Source organism: Perna viridis, chromosome 4 (genome assembly GCF_037379345.1).
Source record: "Perna viridis isolate PV_CMFRI_1.1 ecotype Kerala chromosome 4, ASM3737934v1, whole genome shotgun sequence".
Classification (NCBI taxonomy): Eukaryota; Metazoa; Mollusca; class Bivalvia; order Mytilida; family Mytilidae; genus Perna; species Perna viridis.
This window is the reverse complement of record NC_142448.1, coordinates 10870189-10894208: the sequence shown is the minus strand read 5'-3', so window position 1 is coordinate 10894208 and position 24020 is coordinate 10870189. Positions and strand designations below refer to the sequence as shown.

At 33.4% G+C, this 24020-nt stretch overlaps 1 protein-coding gene across 1 annotated transcript; it reads right to left on the bottom strand.

Moving 5' to 3' along the window:
- Positions 1-234: 234 nt before the first annotated feature.
- LOC148618825 (uncharacterized) lies at positions 235-15744 on the bottom strand. Its single transcript, XM_088578081.1, has 3 exons — positions 15389-15744; positions 3372-3677; positions 235-1471 (listed from the first exon to the last, which is right to left on the bottom strand). Exons 1-3 carry the CDS (start codon positions 15441-15443, stop codon positions 1269-1271), a joined length of 564 nt encoding a protein of 187 aa, XP_088434207.1. The 5' UTR covers positions 15444-15744; the 3' UTR covers positions 235-1268.
- Positions 15745-24020: the final 8276 nt, after the last annotated feature.

The window sequence follows — 24020 nt, the reverse complement described above, 5'->3', positions numbered from 1 at the left end:
AAAACCGAAATAGAGATTGAGACACCAATGTGATAGACCAACTTGCAATAGCCACCATTTGGTTAGATATAAGCAATAAACGAGAGTACATTCTTCTTGAAGATTCTAATTTCCCAATAGAGTATTCCAAAATTGACATTTCATGAAATATTTTGCTCCTTTCAGGAATTCAGACAGTGTCCTTGAGCAGGGTTATTAGTTTAACTACTTTACCGCTTAATCTTGTAACTTTATTGGAAACATAATTAACTTCTTTACAAACTTTACAAATAAAGAAGATTTGTTCATTCACTTCTAACTTGAAACTATTGCTTTGTGCAAACATAATGAAATATATTTATTTGGCAGCATAATGGTTGTATGACCACCGAATCACATTTTATGTAAAGCTAAAAAAATGGTGATTCTTTAGCAGCAATCATTCGATTTACTGATGGCAGATCTATAGATTTTTTTTTAAATAATAAGTTTCTTCATGAAAAGTGAGGTAATAATTTGTGTCAGGGCAAGTGAGAAAAAAACATTTTTTCAAAAAAGAAATCATGGGAACAAAGTTCTACCTGAGATCAAAAGAATGCAACAATACAGGGATTTAATAAAGACTAGACAGGAAAAATAGACAAAGAGCATAAAATAACCAAAATAATATGTGCAAAGAAAAAAAGTAAATGAGCAACTTGGACTCCACCAAAACCTAAGAGCATGCTGTGTGAATATCACATTACAGGAAACAACATACAAAATCCAATCCCTTCTATCCATAGAGGAAAAACATGCCATTTATGTGAGGTTGGAAACAAAATGCTGAGGAAAAATATTGTGTAAGATAGGACGTGACAAAAGTTGTTTTGTTGTTGTTCAAGATGAAATCAATTTGACAACATAAAAATCCATAGCCGTTCCCAAACCAATGTTTCCTCATTCATAGCAGAAATACCATGTCATTTGTATGACGTAAAAGGTAGAACATCGGACTGTTTTCAATATATGCTGAGAAAAATATGTGTACGCAATTAGCTATGATCAATGTAAGACAGGTCTGGTTACAAAAAAAAACGTTATATTTAAAATCAAGTTATTCTTATATTAAAAAAAATCCATACCTCCAGGAAATCAAATAGTTTCTGCCATACCTATACGCAATTCAGTTGCATACCATAATGCCAAAGCAATAGGCAACGTTAACATAAATCATGGCTAAACATTACAATTATTCAGGAATATAACAGGCATACTCCATAATAAGCTGTTTTACGAAATGTTCAACATTATAGCAATTTATCATGAATGACCTTCTTAACCATAAGTTTCATTATTCGATATCGATGCAGGGGAGAGAACTGTTTAGACGAATTATAGTTCCTTTCTAGTTGTTGTATACAGTCCCGGACAATAGCACAATCTCGTTTTAAGTCTCTTATCTGACCTCTTAACACTTTGTTTTCCTCTGTAATATCTTCTTTCGTCATAGCTGAAAAATACATTTTGTTTACTCTCGTGATAGAAGACCGAATTTCCATAGAAAGTTTTATTCCATTATAATATGTAAAAGTGACAAAAATGGTAAAAAAATGTCCTATCTCCCCTTTTTCTGAGGAACTGGCTAGCACCCCTCATTTTTAAAGTGTCTGCATCCGCCCGTTACCTTACATACGGAGACATTGTTTTTCTTTAAGATAATTTTTTTACCATAGTTATATCAACCAAATATTAATCAAATTATTGCACTCCTCACATTGAAAACTAAGTTGATTGACTAAGCTTATTTTTGAAACAGGGTTGACAATTAACTTACAATCCTAAAGATTAATAGTGCTGTCTACATCACAATTTAAGATACCAATATAAAAAAAGTTTCCCTCCTTATAAGGGCTATCGAACTGTATCCTTTGTTAATGTGTTATTATCTTGGGATTACGAAAATGTCGATAAAACCCGAACGTCATTCTTTATCAACGACGTATCAAATCAAAGGAGTCCATTATTCCTCCAATTTGTAAAAGATTTGCTTAAAAATTAAGACCACATACGATAAATATATGGAAGCTTTCGGACGAAATCATTACGATTTATTTGCACTAACGAATTATATGAAAAATTTCGCTTTGATAAAATTCAGTAAATTAAAAATAAACACTAAGTTTCCGATGCAAGCCGTTGGTCATCTTATTAGTAGACATTTCGAACCTAACACAAAATAATATATCTCGTCAATGGGGAACTTGTGATTTATATACAGTAATCAAGACCAAATCACTTTCTGAAGGGAATCAATCAAACTGAAAATGTCAATCTTACCCACGCCATTTAGACAGATAATTTGTTTCGTAATGAAAAATACAAAAGAGAAATCTAGAGGAAACAGGAATACAAATCTTAACTTGGTTTTGTTCTATGTGTCTACGAAACTTCGTGAATTAAATGATTGAAGTCAGAAAAAGTTATAGAAACTTCATGAGTGAGAATAAGTTATAGAAAGTTAATTTATTTTTAAATTATTAATAACCTATGAACGGTATTTCATTGAGTTCTACTGATACAAATCCTGTCTTTTAAATTGTCACTGTCGTTGTTCTGATATTTATTCACCCTTAATTTCCATCATTCATTAATTATGAAATGTAACAAATAAAATGCAATAATAAAAAAAAATATTTTTGCGTTATGTATGTTTAACTTTTTTACCAATATTCTATGATGAAAGATGCCACATTTTTTGCCAATAGCACCACAGATTTTACACTGAGTGTGTGTATGTATTTACATTCCCACAAAGTGGTGAATGGTGGATTTGAAATATCTTTTAAAAGTACGGTAAGACAGAAATCGATGTAAAAATTGCAAACTTTAAATCCATAAGGAATAGAGACCTTGTATTTGTAATTCGCCCCAGTCAATGTCTCGACCTCTACAGTCAAATGGTCTCCGACTTTGTTTTCAAATTGACTTTTTATGTATGAATATAGAGATATGACCCAATTGTGCTTATCTGTGAAAGTGTTAATGGAACATTAACGATTATTCCGTTTTGTATTAAAGGATTTTTGAAAAAAATGAAGGTAAAACGGTCTAATTCAAGCAAGCGATCCATCACATGCTGCTTAGAAATGTATTGAATTTTCTCCCTGTATTTATTGAATTTGTGAAAAATAATGCTTAATTTTTGTTGAGATAAGACGCTGCAAATAAGCCGACTTTTTTGTTTTTTTTAATCTATTTAATCTTATCTCAAAACGAAAGATTTTATCGTTGCTTTTGAAAATATAATTAGCATATCCCCATTCAAATCATGTCGAAATTCAAAATAACAGTCATACATGTCATGTGAAGGTATAGTCATCTAATTTACATCCAGTTTTCTAAAAGTTTACCTGCATATTTGCTCTCTCTGTTCTTTGCCATTTCCAAATTATATGTGAATTCTTTACTACTGTGTAAGTTATCACGTGACTCGTCAGATTTGATATGAAGATGAAGAACACATCTTTTTATCAATCCCTTAAGTTCTCTATAACGACGGAGAGGATCTAAGTCTTTAGAATGCTCGTATTCGTTTGCCAATTGTTCAACTATTTGCTTAAGTCTTTTATAGTCTTTCTGTAGCGTCTCAGCTTCAGCACATAAGTGCTCGTTGACTTGTCTCGGATCACTCTTTGTAGCTACTCTATTACTACATGCTAAAATATAAATATACGTAAAGAACAATGTCTTTAAGGATAAGATTAAATATAGATAGTACTGTTGAATAATGATAAATATACCCGTCTACAAGGAGTGCAAGCACATCCAGTTACATTAGAGATGGTTACACAAGTATTATAATAGGAAGAGTGAGGTCAAATCCAGTCAAGTACTCACTAGTTTAGTAGTGCGTACATTTTCAATTTTAGTAAAATCTTATAAGAAAAATAAAAAATGGTGTTCTGTCATTTTGTTATATCCAGTGGAAGCAGTCTAGCATTTGAGATTTCTGTAAGAAGACATATTCTATCGATTCTGTTACTGCTAAACGAACGATTCCTAATTAATGAATATGACATTCTATGTATCTTAATATCAGCATGTTGTTTCGGTTCTGCTTTTGAGAGTGGAGAATTGTTCCTTTCTTTGAGTAATATTTTACTAGATACAAGTTTTAATTTTGTTTGAACATGGAACAAGAAATCTAAAGATGGAATCGAAACTCTAAAAATATACTTAATATGTTCACTTCTGTCTATGAATTGTCTATAGAAGTCGGACAAATAAGAAATACATCTTTTAATTGCTGAAAATTAAAAAAATTCCATTCCAAATATTTATAACCAAGGTGCGTTTTAAATATAATAGAAAGTCCTTGCTTCTGTGAATATAAATATGAAATTTCAGTTAGATTCATGGCGTTATAATATTATTGTTAAAAACATGATCCGTGAAATAACTGATATACCACTGCATTAGGTCTGCATATGGAGATGTTAGACTATGAACTACCAAGACAAAAAACTATGTCCTGGATGTTGTAGTAAAACATATATCCGTTTCAAGTTGATTTTGTCTCGTTTGCTTTCAAATTCATATCGTCCAAACAGTCCATGTTTTGTCTTATTACTTGTGTTTCAATAGGACATAATTATTTCCCAATAATCTACTGATATAAAGCAGCTAACCGATGGTGAAACCAAAGGTCACTTCCCTTCATTCAATTTAGTAGTAGAAAACAAGGAAATGTGAAAACTTAGTTCAATAAGTACTCATAACCCATATATGAATTATAAGACAGACTGAGATGTCGAAAAAAAACTTTACAGTTCACTTCTAAAAACGTATAAAGAAAAAAAGTAATATTAAAAAAAAGATAGCCGACGCATATTCTCGCTTTGTTTATACCCAAATCTAATTAAGATTTTATTTGGTGATCTGTGTGATCACTATACTCAATATATATTCAATATATAAAAGTGATTGAAAAATGCCCCCATTGTAGCCTTAAAATTTACATTTGTCCAATGCAATGAAATACTAAATCGCTTTGGTTGCCATGGTTAAGCATCATGGTTGTCCCGTGATGTTAAAGCGTGTATCGGAAAATAACGAGTTAACTCATTAGAAAACCCCCAAAAAACACTATTTGTAACGCATGCGCAGATTATTTTAAAGATTTAAATGCATATTTTCACAGAAATATTTAACAATTTAACAACAATTAGTAAAACAAAATTTGATTCTTTGTTGTCGTCAATCTAGCTTACCCGTTTACTTGTTCCGCTTAACGCACCGCCAGTTAACTCAATGTCAAAATACAATGATAAATATGAAGTATGAAGCACTGAAGGTTTTGAGCAGATACTGTTCCCAAAATACATTACACATGGCTTTTCATTATCCTCCGTACGCCGATTTTAGTTTGGACCCTAAAAGTTCCTTAAATAGTTGTTATTTTCTGGTGAATACTAAGCTGATAGCTCTTGCTATAAATCAGTATAAAGGAATACGTTAGAATTAAGTTATGTCAAAACAATTAATGCTAATTTTAAAACTGTCAATTTTTACTTCATTAGTTTCTCTCCCAGCTTGATACTTAATTCTCTATCACCAAAAGTGAAGAATGTCCAAAATCTCACTGTATTTGCACAAAAGGGGGATGCTATTTTACATCAATTAAGATGGCATAGAAAAATTGATGTTACGTATAGATTGGCCCTGTATAGATGCCCGGTTTGAATTCATATCAATTGGTCCGTTTTTGACATATTTTAACGTATTTTGGGAAGTTGGTTAATAACATGCTCTAAATAAATTTCCCTTTTAGAAAAAAAGATTATATTCCGTTATTCAATCTGTCTTTTTTAACTGTTGGGTGGTGAGATGATTATTACTGCATAGTAGGAATTAGCGGTGTTTAACCCTAAAAAGTAACCACAAGTACCTAGATGGCGGAGCAATAAAATTCCAACAATGTAATCTAACCATTGGCAAAACAAATCAATATATAAAGTAGTATCAATGTCAGCCAGAACTTAATTGCAAACACGAACAGAAAAGTAAAATTAATCCTATTTACATGAAGGTCGTTGGAAGGTCACCAGAATTTGATTTGTTCAGATTGATAAACATCTTAAAGAGCAAAGGACTGTGATCTTCATAACGCAAAAAAAATGACGACTAACCCTTGATATTTGTCAAACTATGTTTCTATTCGGGTAAAACCTGTAAGAACAATGTTATAAAAAAAAACCTAAGGTACTAATTCCCGAATAGCTAAGTAGTTAATATTATATCTTTACGTAAGGTTATATAATGGTCCGAGGCTAGTCCAATATGGCAAGCATCGGACCAACAACTCAGCCAATATGGAAAACGAATGAGCAAGTCATTTAAGACAATTTAAACGAGGTAGGTGTCAATAAAGTCGTAGAAAATATTTTTATTGAAATTTTAACAGTATGTTATTTATGTGACGCCGAGTATAGTCCAATGGATTTTACCCAGGCGTCAATTTCACAAAAAGTCGTAAGTGTAAAATTGATCGGAAGTAATGACATCATAAACTAAAATAGCATTGTGACGTCATGATTTACGATCAATTTTACACCTACGACTTTTTGTGTTTGTTTGTTTGTTTGTTGGGGTTTAACGTCCGAGCAGCAATATTTCAGCTATATCCAGACGATGAACATGAAATTGATGATAAAATGAACATGAAATGATTATGAAATGAAAAAGGGATGGGACACAAGGACAATGGGGTCGACAAATTTTGATTGCCACTGAAAATAGGAAGAGGTGGGTAGGGTCGGGCAATTTAGCCTCCTGTGGCGGAGCCCTATGGTTCCTACTCCGGGAGAATACCACAGTAGGGTTCTTTAACGTGCGAGGAACGTGTCATCTTTCCCAACACTGTGCACCACTATGGTTTGCGGTCAGGTTTTCCGTATTATAGCCTGACAACCTCAGCATGTAACACGCCAAGGGTACCCCATTCCACCACCTGGGGCACACATCCCAGTTGCTTTGTGGGCAACTAGGCTAGGGTTCTGAGCACTATTTAGTCGCCTTTTACGACAAGCTTAGCGCTGCTGCAGGCCTATTCTTTTAACACCCGGACCTGCACGGGGCGACGAAACCGACGCCTGGCCAATATGACGTAGCCGTATTGTACGTCTAAATCCCGTATTGGCAGTTTTGATCCTATTAAGCCATATATTCGAACCAGTGGCGGATCCAGAGGGGATGCTGGGGTTTTTCACCCCCCCCCCGGAAATTGGAAAACTTGTCGTTTTCATGCGTAAAATTGACAAAAAATGGCAAATAATGCCTTTTCTGAGGTACCTCGGCTGGCACCCCTCCTTTTCAATGTGTCTGGATCCGCCCCTGCAAACGTTAGTCAATAATTATTTATACCGTTTACAGCTAGTTGAAAAGGACCAGTTCCAATTTCAATACAAATCTTGGTAAGCTACTAAGTAGTTTATATAGCTCTGTAGGTAGACATTTGCCCTACAATATACTAATGTGTCCTACTTTACTACCACAGAACACCTTTTTTGATCTTTTGGACACTGTCTTTTAAGTTTGAATAGCTGTCAATTATGATGAGCTCAACCTCTAAAGGTCAAGTAAATACAATTCACTAAGCCCATTTAAACCATTGTTCAATTTTCTATACTGGTAAATTTTCAAGTTTATATTTTATGGCATCTTTTATAAACAGTCACTGTAAACCAAAGAAAAAAAATAAATATGATACTAGTATTTACAATCACTTTACAACATTTCTTAAACATTTTTTCAACTGTTTAATATTGAGAAGGTCCTTAGAGGGACTGGTGCATGCATTTATATTGCAAACTGAAAACATAGCCATTTCGCAAAAGTGTAATGAATGTAACCATAACTTTTAAGCCCTTAGAACTACTTCAGCTAGATAGAATCTCAGTTTAACAATGTATGAGCATCATATTCTTTCTAAAAAATGTTTCAGCATTTTTTTTTCAAATAAGTAATTGAAACTAGAAATAGGCTTGGTCTATGAGTATTATAAAATGAACAGTGTTATCCAATCAGAAACAAGTAAATCATTTGTATATACAGTACAAGCTACCCAAACACAGTGGTGGATGGCATGATATAGATGATTGACAGCCATTCAAACTTAAAAGGCAGTGTCCAAAAGATCACACAGGTGTTCTAAAATAGTTATGTGGGACACATTGGTATAATGTAGGGCAGATTTCTACCTAGAGAGCTATTTAAATTACTCTATAGCCTACACAAATTAGTATTGAAATTGGAACAGTTACTGGTCCTTTTCAATTAGCAGTAAATGCTAAACTATGTCTACGGTATCATCTGAATCAGCTTAATTACAAGTCTTTCCCATTTCTACCTGAACCAATAAAATACCACTCCTTGAGGAGTTACTGATATAACAGCTTCGATTGGTAGGGGATAATATGGACTCCCATAACATTAAATTAATGCATTGCAATACTGTTTTATTTATAAATGGCAATATTTCGTACTGCATGTATCCAGTAGCACATAAACAATGCATAACCGTAAGGAAAGCGATGCTAATTCCTGAAAGAAGATAGATCTTACAAAGCGATAGAATATTGATATTGTGAAATATATAGGGGAAATCCGGACAAGGCATTTTATGGTGATTTTGTTATAAAATGTTGTGCATATTTTATTAAGTTTCTATTCTCCCTTTAAATGATACCCGCCAGTTTAACAGACACGCATGTGTCCAAATGCCAACAATAACAATTGTATAATGTAATGAAAGTTTTTAGTGTCACTTAACGAAATTCTGGAAAAAAATGAAATGACCAGAAACCAGTCATAAATAAAAAGTAAAATAAGTTGTTATCAACAGTTGAGATAATTTAGCGGAGTCGGTAAAATAAGTAAATTAAGCTGTAACAGTGTTATCTCAAGTCTGGTAAGTTAAAATCGCAGAAGTGTGATAACACAATCTTACTAGCTTGTGATATCAACTTAAAAAAATACCCTCGCCTTCAGTCCTAAAATTTGTTAAATTGTCGCCTGGACAGAAAGGTGTACAGTTATGAACATAAATTAATACAAAATACTTGTCTCTGTTCGTGGATGAAGTCTCTTTTGTTTTACTTTCTTGTTCTAATACACACCCCTTTTCTTTTCTTAAGTTGATATTTTGTACAATTTGTTTTGAAACGCGTGAAGTGGAAAAACGGAGAAGCAAATCTTTACACAACAACAAATTCTACAGTAAACCGGATTATATTTTCATTTCCTCTGTATTTTCCGTAAATTACATTCAATGATATTGATTCGGAAGTAATTTCCATTTAAGTGCAACACATTTTTGTACAGCTAATTACTGAACTAGATTGATATGAATGTTACCACTAAGACATGTTTATCTTTACAAATCTGTTTGTTTGAATAGTTAATTTCAACTACCTGTCAAAGGCGAGAATTACTTATAATAGACAAAGATTTTCATTGCAGAAGAATCATTATTCTTTATTGCATTCAAAAGGAGCGACAATCGAATCCACAAAGTCGAAGGGACGACCATTTCGTACTCATGTCATTTTGAAGTAAATTAAATGGATACAAAAGAGCAAATGAAATATTTTAAAGGGGAATAAAACGAAAAAAGGATTCGGATGATTGTAAAAAGAAACATAATCCATGGATAACGAATTAAAAAAAAAAGACGCACACAACCAAGAACATGAATCACAAAAATAACACGCACATAGATATAGAGGTAAATGAACAACATGGACTCCACTGAAAACTGGGACCGACTGCATCCGTTGGGTTTGTTTGTTCGTTGGGGTTTAACGTCCGAGCAGCAATATTTCAGCTATATCCAGACGATGAACATTGATGATAAATTGAAGTGATTATGAAATGAAAAAGGGATGGGACACAAAGACAATGGGGTCGACAAATTTTGATTGCCCTAGAAAATAGGGAGAGGTGGGTAGGGTCGGGCAATTTAGCCTCCTGTGGCGGAGCTCTATGGTTCCTACTTCAGGAGAATACCACAGTAGGGTTCTTTAACGTGCGAGGAACGTGTCATCTTTCCCAACACTGTGCACCACTATGGTTTGCGGTCAGGTTTTCCGTATTATAGCCTGACAACCTCAGCATGTAACACGCCAAGGGTACCCCATTCCACCACCTGGGGCACACATCCCAGTTGCTCTGTGGGCAGAGCGCCCTAGCCCCCGGCTAGGGTTCTGAGCACTATTTAGTCGCCTTTTACGACAAGCTTAGCGCTGCTGCAGGCCTATTCTTTTAACACCCGGATCTGCACGGGGCGCATCCGTTTGGAAAATTTCTTCTAATTTTCTAGCAATACTTATCGAGTTATTTATTACATGTCACGAGGTGGCTATAAGAAAGAGGGAAACCGTAACACGGTGAACAAATCGGTTATCAGATTTAGTTCTCTCTTTAATATATCGGTATGCAAGAAGGATAATTATAGTAAACTACAGCTGTTTACGTTTTATGACGAGAGAAATTAGCCATTCTGTAAAAGCTTATTTGGGTAAATATTATGCAGGAGAAAAATAATAACCTACTCATGGCTAGAAACGAATGTCAGGAATAAGCTTTTATAAATAATGATAGTTGTCCTAAATAAGGAACTGTATTGTAAGAACAATGGACAGCTGTCGTTTATAATTTTATTTCAAGAAGAGCTACAACATGACCATGCTATGGTAATAACACGGGAATTGTATGGCTCGAAGTTTCCCGTTATATGTCAAAATTAAATATATCTACTCAACGTTTGAAAATTCAAAAGTGTGCATTTACCAAAAAAAAAAGGACTTCAGTTGGAAAGCAATTACAGAAAAGCGAGAAGCTGTAATTTCCAATAATGTATCGGGAAATTTGATATAATTGTGCACGCTATCTATCAATTTTTCCGCATTAAACATCTTTAACTTGCAGCTGTAAAAAAGTAATTGAAACTAGGCTTGTTAGACGTTTAGTCACAGACTTATAACGAATAGGATTTGTCAATATGTTGTAATGTATCTCAATAAAAGTGATTATTACCGGTCTTTTATGATTGAGTTTTACTTTTAATATTAAACATTTTATTACTATACTGTTGCTATTCGTGATATTAGGCTTTCTATTTACAATATAACAATGTATAAGCATACTTCACGTTACATTTTTTTAACAGTGTAGAAAGGCTTCAGTTCTGTAAAAGTAACTCTGGTTTATCTCACACAATAAAGAAATTTATAAGTTGAACAAAAAGTACCACAAGAAACTAATAAAACAAGAAATTTACTAGCAGACCTTTCAATGGCAATGATTCCTACATGATACACCATACGACTTGACAAAGTATTACGTTCCTGTATTTCTCAAATTTATGAAGATATAAGTGATATTAGTTTGATATAATCAAGTCAGAATAGGCCTTTTTCATATTCCCGACTATGACTTCTCTCTATTCCCGTACCCCGGATACTGTACGCAGCGGCAAAACATTGACACGTAACGGTATACCGAAAGTTATGCTGTTGCAGTGTTAATAGACCAGATGGCACTTAATGTAAATATTTGTTTACATTTCGAACAAACTTTAAATATGGTAAACTACCCACTTATGTAAATAGAATTGAATCGATTGCTTAGTACTATAATTTTTAAATAACTTTTCGGTGCACTGATTTTCGGATGAAGCAGAAAAAATACTACGATAATGTCGAACATGTTAAATATTGCACTCTGGGTTTGATGAAGCAGACAAAAAATAAGGAAGAGAATACTTGTACATATGTTTTTTCTTTATCCTGTGAATACATCAGTTTGTTAACTAAAGTTTTCTCCTTTGTTCTAGTAGCAGGTCATTAACATTTTATAGATTATTCTATCAATGTTTTCTTGCATTTAATTCTCTAATTACTGTACATGTACATTTCTTACCAAAAATTTTAAAATACGAACGCAGTTAAAACAATGATCCAAGCTTGATTTGTTTATATCCATGAAATAATTGAATTCCAATGCCTAAAAACCCGAGGATTTTTGCTTTTGAATAACAGATTGAAAAGTAATCGGTTTGAGTTCCATGTTGCAAGACATACCAATATGCATGTGATTGTTTAATCAATTTTTCTTTGCATCGAAGAAGAAAATTATTCTTTCAGAAATAAATTTGTTTTTTTTTAAAATCCTTTCTTGTTGTGGAGTTACAAGATTTTTATTTGTGCTTTTACTTCACTAAGGTTTGAATCAACGGAAGCCCATAAGTGTCATGATGATGTTTTTAGATTAAACCCATAACAACTAATTGCAGTATAACAATCCGAAACTAACGGGTTTCTGTGGGTATCGATAGGGCCTGTCTAATTACAATTTAACATCTTTCAACTTTATACCTCATCTGAAATTCTGTACATCCAATTTATTTGTTAGTTCCGATTGTTGCAAACACAACTCTTCTATACTGTTCAACAGAGTTTAATCTGTGCACCAGCTTTTCTGCATTTTTATTAGCACCAGTTTTTTTTTTTGGAATTGGTCCAGGACTGGGCATGCCTGAGATTTACTTAACCAAAATGAAGTTGATCATTCGACCTTTACTGCCTCAACAGAATTTACCTAATTTTTACAGAATGTAAAGAAAGTTACCGCATGTATTTGTTATGTCTCGAATTTATTTCAGAATTTCAAGTGCTCAATATGGACTTTGCTATAGGGAGTTGGGTATCACTTTGCTGAAATTAACAATACTGTACTCACCGGTCACGTGTTTACTCTATAGCAGGTATAACAACTATTATATTTCACTGCAACATTGCCGTAAACGACAACGCACGAATCAGTAACATAAGTAAATGCTATTAGCAGCAACATCAAGAATTTCAGGGACTAAGGTGAAGCATATAAAATTATACAGAAACCCAATGAAAGCGAACAGAAACTTACTTTATTTTGCTTTTATTTTTTTTATTTTTATTGCCACAAATATGGATTTTTTTTGTTTAATGAAAAGGCTGCTTCTACTTAATCTATTCTTCTTTTATATGAACGATAACTTTTTGAAAATGTGTTTTTTTATATCCTTCAGATCATAAATGAGCATCATGACCAGACTTACAGTTTCGATGACTTCTTAACGATCCTTCACACACTTTTTTTTTGTATTGATGAATCAACAAAATAAATGTTTTCATTTCAAGTTTCTGTTTTTAGCCAACTTTTCGCATAGTAAGGTTCACCGAACTCAATTGTAGTTTTGTAATTAAAACTTCGCTGCCTTTCTCCCTAAATCTGACGTCCTTTACCTCAAAATGGTAAATTATGATTGAACTCTGATTTCCAGTAGTTGTAAAATATCGTTTTAACACCCTATATATAACGTCTAAATATGTTTAACATCACCAGAAGATGGTAAAATTTAAATTAAATATTTCGGATAACTGATATCCTTCTTCAGCATAAAACTCATAAAACTATATGAGCATAAAACTCACTAAACTTCACGAGCATAAAACTCACAAAGTTCAAGATCAAAACAGATTCAGAAACTGAATCGCGTATACATGCAGCTTTTTGGATGTTCGCTGGTTTGTTTAAGATTAATAAGGATTTCAAAGAGTTGTGAAATCTTAAAGATCTTGCATGCTAGAACAACATTAGCAGGAAACGTAGATGGGTCAGTGTGCACGCTTTTGAGATATAAGCATTTGAAATCTTTGCGGGGAAAAAGGGTTTCTCTAGATTTTCCATAGGTTTTGTCTTGTAGGTTTTATCTATTAAAACCTCTGAAGAAATAACAAGGATTTCATAAAAACTTCTCAAATAAAATTTAAAGGTGTGTTAAATGAAGTTATGAAAACAAAAGCGGGGGTAATTGGGCAAAAAATATTAATGCCATGAGAAGAATAAAAAAGAGGAATCCGAAAAAAAATGGCTGAACATGACAAACGAACATCCTTAGACATTATGAAAGACTGAAAACACGCCGCCTTACTTCTTTCGAAATACATTTTTCCTCGTAAGCAGAAGTCGGCTTTAATGCATATAAATATAGAGTAATCAAGGGAACCTAGGTTATAGCGGTAATGAAAAGAATGCAATCCGAGGACAACGACCAGACATGGAAAACAGACATACACAACAAAGAACATAAAGTAACTAAAATCATACATACAAAGTAACAAAAGCAAATGAGCAACTCGGACTCCACTAAAAACTGGGAGCATTGACCAGGTGCACCGGTAGGGTAAGCGTCCTCTGTTTTTCTAGAAACACCCGCCGAGTTGCTCATAAAAGTCAAGTCCGGGATAGACAAAGCCGGAAAGAAAGACTATGAACCGTTGAATAAATCAGTTTTCATGGTGCAGATGGATACACCATAGCGATCCACGAGTCCATAGAAAAAGGTTACCAACCTGCAATCTCGAGAATATTGCGGCGGACGAATATCAAACATCCACGTCCATCCAGAATGAAATTTACGATTGTGAGAAGTCGCTTGCTAATGATTTAGAGACTAAAATACTTTTTATTAGTATTAGAAGATTGCATTGTTGGAACAAGCAGTGAGTTTTCTATTCCTGACAAAATGTTTAAGTGAACACCGAGTTTTTATACATAATTCATTTAAATGATAAATTGAGTATGCCATTTCTGTATATTTAATAAACCACAATTTCTAAATATTCCACACGTTCTAATTACCAATTTGTAATACAATCTATACTGTGTTTTTAATATGATAGTTCTCATGGCCGATATTTCATTTAGATATAACGATCTAATTTTATACCTATTTTGAATAAATCGTGACAGATGTTGTTCCTGTATTGATGCATATTGTTTCAATGAAGAAGATATTTGAAATTCGTGGTGTTCCTGCATGAGCGATAAATCTAAGCATTATGAAATGGCAATTAAGAATAACTTTTCATATCAAAATACCAAAATGAAAGGCAAGTTCGAGTATTGAGAAGGTATTAAAAAAAAACCAAACAAACAAACCTCCTAAACTAAAAGATTCACATTTGTTTGGTAGAAGAATTAGCTGAATTCTTTTTAATAATTAGATGATTTTGCCTCTCAATTTTGTAATAATACTTTATATAATATGAATTCCGTGAATAAGTTATCAAGTACTGGTAACTATTTTGGGGATGAAAAAAATACTGAGTTGTGCTCTGAAAGTCAGTTTTAGTATTTATGTTTCCATCCGATTCAACACTTCTTTCAAAGTGAAAAAATGACTTCTAATGTTGAATAGTGTATACGTCGGTTTGATTATATATGACATTTAGATGTTCTTAAAAAAAAACCAAAGAAGTCTGTAGTATTTAATCTGCGTAAGGACCAAGAATTAATCTGAAGTTAAATGCTTGTCTTGTCTTACCTTGCACGGTGGCAGCCAGGGAGAACCACTGACTGAAAACTTTTGTTTTCCTCATTCCTACATAAATACTTTGCTTTATAGAATTTTAAAGCATCTGATTCCAGGAGAAATCTGAGACTTTATTGATCATGTGATCAAGGATGTCATTCTTTAGTAATACTGAGTTACCATTGCTTCCTCTTGTTGATTTCTTTCACTGTTACTTGTCTATACGTCGATAAATTTCCAATTAGAGAAATATCGTCTTTTAATTTATTCTTCCCTATTAGAGAATTATAGCACATTAGGTAATTATGACATGATATTGTTTCACAAAATTGAACGTAGATTGATGGGTGTTTAACAGCTTATTTGCCTCAGGAAAAACTCCCCAAGGCGCTGTTAGGTTGTAAATTTTATATAAATAAAAACGAACATTGATTGATCCATTAAACACAGATAAGGTATATGTAGTTCTGTAAAGCGCCCAGCGTATCACCGTGACGTTCAAATCTACGTCAGAAAATATCATTATAACTGACCTTCGTAAAGTACATTGCCTATTTTCATTTTATATAATTTTTTCTAGTATCGTAAAATGGTTATTGTTGAGGATTTTCATGTTCAGCGTATTAATTCAGAACGGCATTAAGTTTATTGTTCCGTTGTTCTGTGAACAGTGTTTTCAGGAGCGGTTGATTTGGTTGAATAAGTACTTGTCTTTGGCGGGGAATTTAATTAATGTGGCGAAACGTGGACTACTGCATCTGCATTTATCGTATATTTTTAGTAGAAATGTCTTTTTTTTCACATCATGACGCATCTCTCACATTTTGATTCACCTATATTAAAAAACAATCAACTATCAGAGTTTAATGGTAGTTGGTTGAAAAGTGGATGATTGGGGCGAGTATAAAATGTCTTTACCCCACCTCCTTTCGGAAGATATCTATATCAACATTTTTAAATTTTCGCTTGTTATTTGATCAAAAGGTTTTTCGAATTTTTGCCATAATTTCGCAAACATGAAAAAACAATACATATATTTATTATCATCCAAAAGAATTTATATCTTGTCTGAATGGTTTCATTTTGAATTTTATCTAATGCTGATAAAATAATTTGACAATAGTACTCTCTACCTTTTTGTACCATATTGTACAAGTCTTATTTTCTCTTTTTCTCGACAATGGTTTTGAATAAAATTCTTGCTGGGTTATTTTAAAGTAAAAGTTATTGGCGATTACCAGGGATGGCAGACGCGAGAAGTTGTTATTTTAATTGTAACTATATGCATTGTATTAGGTACATGCACATGTTCAAGGAATTCGTTAATTCTTTAGTACTTTTTATGTTGGCTTGTTTAGTATATTCTTAAAATATTAAAATACGAGGCCAGTTATAACTGGCTTATACCAGCTTATTAATGTACTATTTTTGTTTTGTAACCTTTTGATTTTTCGTCCTGTCGACATTTTTTCACGTCACTGTATGTAATCCTTTGACAAAGTATTGTAAGTGTGGATTGCCTGTCCTGTGCTATAGAAAATGGCCACCATGATGAATATAAAACTATTTTTCTTCTTAAATCTTTTTATTACAAAGAAGGTAAGGTTTATAGAGATATTTTCGAATTTCATACAAAAAAATCATAACGTTTTGAAAGCGCAGTCTTTGGTCAATCATGTAATGTAGAATTAATTAATACGCAAATTCGAATATACAACAACTCAAAAATGCGAAGTAAAAAACAACAAGCAAACAACAACAACAAAAAAACAAAAAAACAAAAACAAAACAAAATCTGAAAGCATAAAAAAATAACAGAAAACAAAAACAAGACAAAACAAGACGCAAAAAAAAACAGTTTTCCAAAACAGCGCAATCTGAGGTATTGAAATATAAATAAACAGCTATAAAAACATTTAAGATATCACTAAACAAGTAATACAATCATATTAAGGAAACAAAGAGATTTCCTTAGGAAACTGACACTGCAATGATATATGATATGACCAAAAAAATTATTGCAGAAAAAATGATACATGTTTTTCACTTATACCATTGGCTTAAGCAATTTCAACACTTTCAAACCCTTCTTACTTTTATTTACCATTATAAATCCTTAATTCCCTTTAAATTGAGTGTGATATTCCGACTTTTGAGTGTGTTATTTCTTTTGAATCCTCCAAGTACATTTTTGACCTATGTTAATTTCTATGGCATAATTTATTCCTTTGTGATATCAAGTTCAAGATCGAATTCCGGTGGTTTAAAAAATAATTGATAATGTCGTTTGTCTTATGGTGATTTTTTGTTACATAAAGTTTGAATATGTTCCAAGTATTTCCAAGTTATTTACTACGTTTAATCATGATACTTAGTTGAAATGAATGATTTCGTCCTTATGTGAATAGTGTTTGACACCTATCGGGGAACTTCATTATTGTTGCTAGATAATCAACGGATCTTACCTACTTGAAATATGGTGGGTGCCGCTGGCGGAGCAGGACATGTTTACCATTCCGGAGTACCTGATGTCACTCCCAGTTTTTTTGTGTGGGAGTTCATATTGCTAGTGTGACGTCTTGTTTCCCTTGTCTTCAGTTTTATGGGTAATCTTTATTCTAATTGTGTATGTAAATAGTTTCTGTTTCATCTGTTCTCATTTACCCATATTTTTGGATTTTGATGTATTTCAAGTATCCGCTGCTGACGCTTCGGTATTTTTTGCCGATATCTAGCACCAGGCACTTGTTCCGATTTATGTTTAACTCTCAATGTTAAACATTTACACTGAAATTTTGAAATACTATTAGCTGTTTATAATGCTGCATGATTAGATGACAACATCAAAAGCATGCTAATTTCATCCTGCTAAATAGTAAAAAAAAAGTAAAAAACATTTGGCTTAGCCGGAGAGGACAAAAGTGCTGAATCCGTGGTCAGTAAATGGCTCAAATTTTTTGTAAAGTTACACCCATTTTGTTAGCGAGGAGCGGACTGGGTTCCTTTTTTCAACTACTCAGCTCAGGAACAAAAAACTTATGATTTGATATTTCCTGCACTATTCAACAATGCATATTTTTTAGATTAACTTTATGCCCCTGCACGTTATAAAAAAACGACATGGAATTCTGCTTTGCAACTGAGCGTTTTGACTTCGCGTACGACAGGAAAGATAAAAATTCGTTGATATCTTAAAAACTCCCGGTTTCTACCAGCCATGTCGGATGACGCCCGAGTTAGACGGCAAAAGAATGAAAATAAAACGTGCTCGACAGCTTTCATAGTAACTTCACGAACATGTTCTTCACCGCCCTTAGTTATAATTGAAATTTAATTTACTCCAACCCTCCTGGTGGTGAGGAAGGCGCATCAGACGTAAAAGTAACATATGTCTAACAAAACAGGCTCAATTAAAAAAGGAAGTCGCTAACGCATTATAATTTAATTTCCGATGAACATGCTTTCTGATTGGATAAAAAATGTCCATCAGCTCAGACTAAATTTTGTAATGTGACTGTGACGTCATCAACCTTTTTTTGCGGATTTACTCCTTAAATTTGGATACTATTATTAAATTATGAGGAATGACTGTTATATTTTTCGGTCAGTTTTAAATAATTTCAATGCCCGTGCATGCTGCACACTTGAAAATAACCTGCTAGTTAGTGTGCACCACGTGATTGAGGTTATTTGCTCATAGACAGGAAAAATATATCAGTCGTTACCAAAGCTTATTTACAACAATGTGTTAGTTTTATTATTAAAGCCAGAATTATCTGTTCCATAGACTTCAAGTGTGGAACAAATTTACAGCTATTTGTGTTTTAAAATCTATGGAAAACTGAAAATATTTGATGGCACATTTAAATAGAATTGGAATTTCTAGCTACGAATCAATCAGGAATCGTTTGGCGAATTTTATAACATAATACAATAGAAAACTTAATTATGAAAAAAATATCAATTCCATCTGTTAAGTCGGGGAATTAAAGACGTTAACTACGTCACAATCTGAAATCTTGCCCTGTATTCACATCTATAATTTCTTTGTTCCATCCATTTTTACTAAATTACTTTTAAATGAGCAGACAACATAGACAATATTTGTTCTTAGAGCTATCTCGCATGAACTTGAAATCCAAAACACATTTACAAGTCATCATTGCTGCTGGTAAAATAAAGTAACAAGAAACAATTAGTCAGACAATTAAGACAATACGAAATTCTCGAAGAAGGAACATTCAGTTCGACATCGGATCATCTGCCCGTTATTGCATCCGTTGTGCTAGAAGAAAATATTCATATTGAGTCAAACAAATTTTCGAAGTTGCCATCGTGGCACAAAGTCACCGATCAGCATGTGCGTAGATACCAAGACAGTCTTCGTGAACCGTTAAATAGACTTATACACGATCTTCAACACAACGACAAAGACATAGATTCTTTTTATTCGGATTTGGTGACTACGATACTTGATGCGGCAAAAGAATCAATACCATGTAACAGATTCAATCCATATACGAAACCGTATTGGAATGCAGACGTTAAAACAGCGCATCGTAAAGAACGTGAAATGCGTAAAATATGGTTGCAGGATGGTAGACCAAGGGGTATGCAATATCCGTCTTACTTTAATTATAAACGAGCGAAATGTAATTTTAGGAATATACAGCAACTTGCTCATGATCAATATATGGAAGAGACATACGAAGATATAAACAATGCAGCTGAATGTGATATAAGGTTGTTTTGGAAACTTATAAAGCGACAGAAACCAAAACAGTCAAAGGTGTACCATGAGATAAACTTTAATGACACTGTTCATAATACCCCCGAATCGGTTTGTAATGCGTTTGCCAGTTACTTCAAAGACTTATATACACCGTCCGATACTTCTATGTTTAACGAATCAACATTCCGTGAAGTGAATAAAATGTATGACGACATTGAAACTGTGTGTGACGTTGTTAAAGAACAATACTTACCCGGTGGTATCATAACTGACGAAGATGTTGCGGCGGTTATCAAACAATTAAAACGTAGAAAAGCAAGTGGAAATGGCTTGGTTCAAAATGAACATTTAATTTTTGGCGGACCGAAACTAATTGAATGCCTCACAGTTTTTCTAAATACCATGATATCTAAATGTGAATTACCCAGTGATTGGCGAAAGGGTCTTTTGGTTCCGTTATTTAAAGGTGGTGGCAAGCTTAAGTCACACCCTGACAGTTACCGACCCGTTTGTCTCTTGTCCAGTGTGTTGAAAACATTTGAAAAACTCCTACTCCAACGTATACAAACATTCGTGATAATACCAGGAACGTTTACAAATCCACTGCAACGCGGGTTTCAGAAAGGTCTGGGTTGTCTGACTGCGTCCTTTTGTCTCCTTGAAACAATTTATAATAACATTGAACAACACAGTAAAGTATTTGCCGCATTCCTAGACAATAGAAAAGCCTTTGATACGGTATGGCGCAAAGCACTTATGGTCAAACTTTGTAGCTTAGGTGTTAAAGGTAAAGCTTGGTCTTGTATAAATATGTTATATAGTAATACACAAAGTTCGGTTATTGTGAATCAATGCAAATCGAAGTATTTTGAAGTAAATGAAGGTGTAAGGCAAGGTGGTGTGTTATCTGGTTTTTTATATCTTGTGATTATTAATGATTTAATCAATGAGCTGTGTAATTCTAATCAGGTAACAGGTGTAAATAGTATAAAATGTTGTGCCCCTTCGCTTGCTGACGATATTACATGCATTGCTACAACACCTAAAGCATTACAACGAATGCTTGATGTGTGCACCGAATATGCGAATAAGTGGCGGTTTCAGTTCAATGGCAAGAAATCGTTTGTGATACAATTTTCTAAATCGTTCGTAAAATCAGACTTAAAATGGACAGTTAGCCAGGAAATGATTCCAATTTTAGAAAGCCATGTGCATTTAGGGATTGAACTCAATGGTAAATTTAAGTCTCAAGGACAACGAACGTTTGTAGGAAAGGTAGAAACATTTATTTTGCAATTGCCAATATCAGATGTGGAAATACAAATCCGTCAGTGCTTATAAAATTATATAGATCTGTTGTTATACCCACCGTTCTATACGGTTGTGAAGTATGGAACAATTTAACGAATACCGAGCTAGCACTTCTAAATAGATTTCAACATTTTGTTGTCAAACATGCACAAAAGTTCAGCACACTCACACGATCGGACATTTGCGAAAGTATGGTTGGGTTACGCAGCATAACAAGTGAAATCGAAAAACGCAAACTTTATTTCTTCGGCAAACTTTGCAAGTTGGATAATAGCTGCTTGGCGAAAACTATCTTCCTACACAGACTTTTTACATGCCTAACAGACAATCGAAATCGCATAGGCTTTATCCAGGATATTTTAGATATCTTAATCAAATATAACCTGTACGAATGCCTTGCGATCTTTATCAGAGACGGTGACTTTCCTGGCAAATTAGAATGGAAACACATGGTGGTAAATGCGGTTCATACAAAACATGATAATGACTGGAAAACACGTATAGACTCACATAGTGGCTTTAGTCGATTCAGAGAAATCCACAATTCCATTGCTGTTGCTGACATCTGGAAGTACCCTACAAACTGCTTTGATCTGCGTACCGCTCACATTATTGCTAAATACATTTCCTCTGTACCAAACCTAATCGAACAATCATGTAAATTATGTGATCAAATATTCACCGACATGCTTGTCCATGCTACCCAAAACTGTACAAGTACTTCAGAGTTGTTTAATGTTTGGATGGACCTTATAATTGAACATTTTCCTCTAGAGTTGTGCGTAGAACTAAGCGAGTATGATGATGAATCGCTTGTCCGAATTCTCCTCGGTAGAAAAACTTCCACTGAACTCTGTGATTCCGATATAGATGAATTCAGACGACTCTGCTACATCCATATTGCAAAGTCAACAGGCGAATATTTAAGATGCTTACGTTGTTGCAATACATTTTTGTAGCTAATGCATGTAATGTCACCAGTACACGAACATGTCTTGCTCACTTTACTTGTATATAGATATGAATTAATAATACAATTCATTATTATTATTATTATTTAATACTTCCTATTTGTGTGTTAATTAATTTGTAATTATGTAATTGCAATTCATGTCATCTCTATTTTGAGGAATTAAAGAATGAATGAATAGAATTGGAATTTCTAGCTACGAATCAATCAGGAATCGTTTGGCGAATTTTATAACATAATACAATAGAAAACTTAATTATGAAAAAAATATCAATTCCATCTGTTAAGTCGGGGAATTAAAGACGTTAACTACGTCACAATCTGAAATCTTGCCCTGTATTCACATCTGTAATTTCTTTGTTCCATCCATTTTTACTAAATTACTTTTAAATGAGCAGACAACATAGACAATATTTGTTCTTAGAGCTATCTCGCATGAACTTTAAATCCAAAACACATTTACAAGTCATGAATGCTGCTGGTAAAATAAAGTAACAAGAAACAAGTTCTCTCAATAGCAGTACAAATATTCATTTAAAATAATAAAATATTCATAAATACGTTATACTCAGAAGATCATAAAACAATGTTTGCATTGTCATCACTTGAATCGTTACTCGTCTGCTTTGTTAGGTATAATAAATCGTTTATGATCGATTGAAGTCTTTGTTTAAGCTCGACCAATTTCCGAGAAAAAGATAAGCAATGTTACATATTGGTAGAAAACTCGAAGGGATTTTTATGATATATTTGAGTTATATTCTTATATTAAATCATACTGCCTTAAAAATATGAAGCTGAATAAACAAGTATAACCAAGCTTCTACATTCACTTCATATTTCATTCGAAAGATAAAGTTGAAAAAATGAAACTACAACATATTGTCGTCTAATTATTTACACCAACATATGGATATTTACAAATTCTTGTACGACTGTGTATAAAACTACATGACACATACACTAGGTGCTATGACGCCAGAACATTGTGCAATAAAAAATGCTAAAACTGTGCCCACAGTCGTAGCAATTTCTGAAATGCTAAATTCAAGAGAAAAATGATAAAGCAGAGTAAATGGAGACAAAAAAATGATGATAAGATAACTTAGACAGCACCCGAAAACAAACATGCACTGACAACAAAGATTAAATAAAAATCCGAACGCCAATCCAGTATCGAAGTATGGTGTTCTCAGCTCTTCCTGAAACAGCCTCTAAGTTGTTTATGCATATGCGCGGCAAAAGGTTCACATATACAAATGTATGTGTATTAACATGGAAATTTTATTATAGTTGTATTGTAACTGAATTGTAAGTGAAAATATGTGAAAACATGCATATCATGCTCGATACATATGCATTGTACAATATGTTCACTACATATGATTTTCATGCGTGGCGTCTGCTATCCTAAAAAAATCAGCCCTTTCTTTTAGCGTTCGAACATTTTGACAATAAGTTTAGATATGCCTTTCATTTTGTTATTAAAATGAAGTTTCCATATATTTCGTGCAAGCGTGTAGGTTATATTGAGATTATCTATGAATCTTTAACAGCCATCCTTCATATTCTTGTATATCAAAAAAGTTCTTCAGCACTTATATTATAATCGAAATGCATTTAAAATGTCC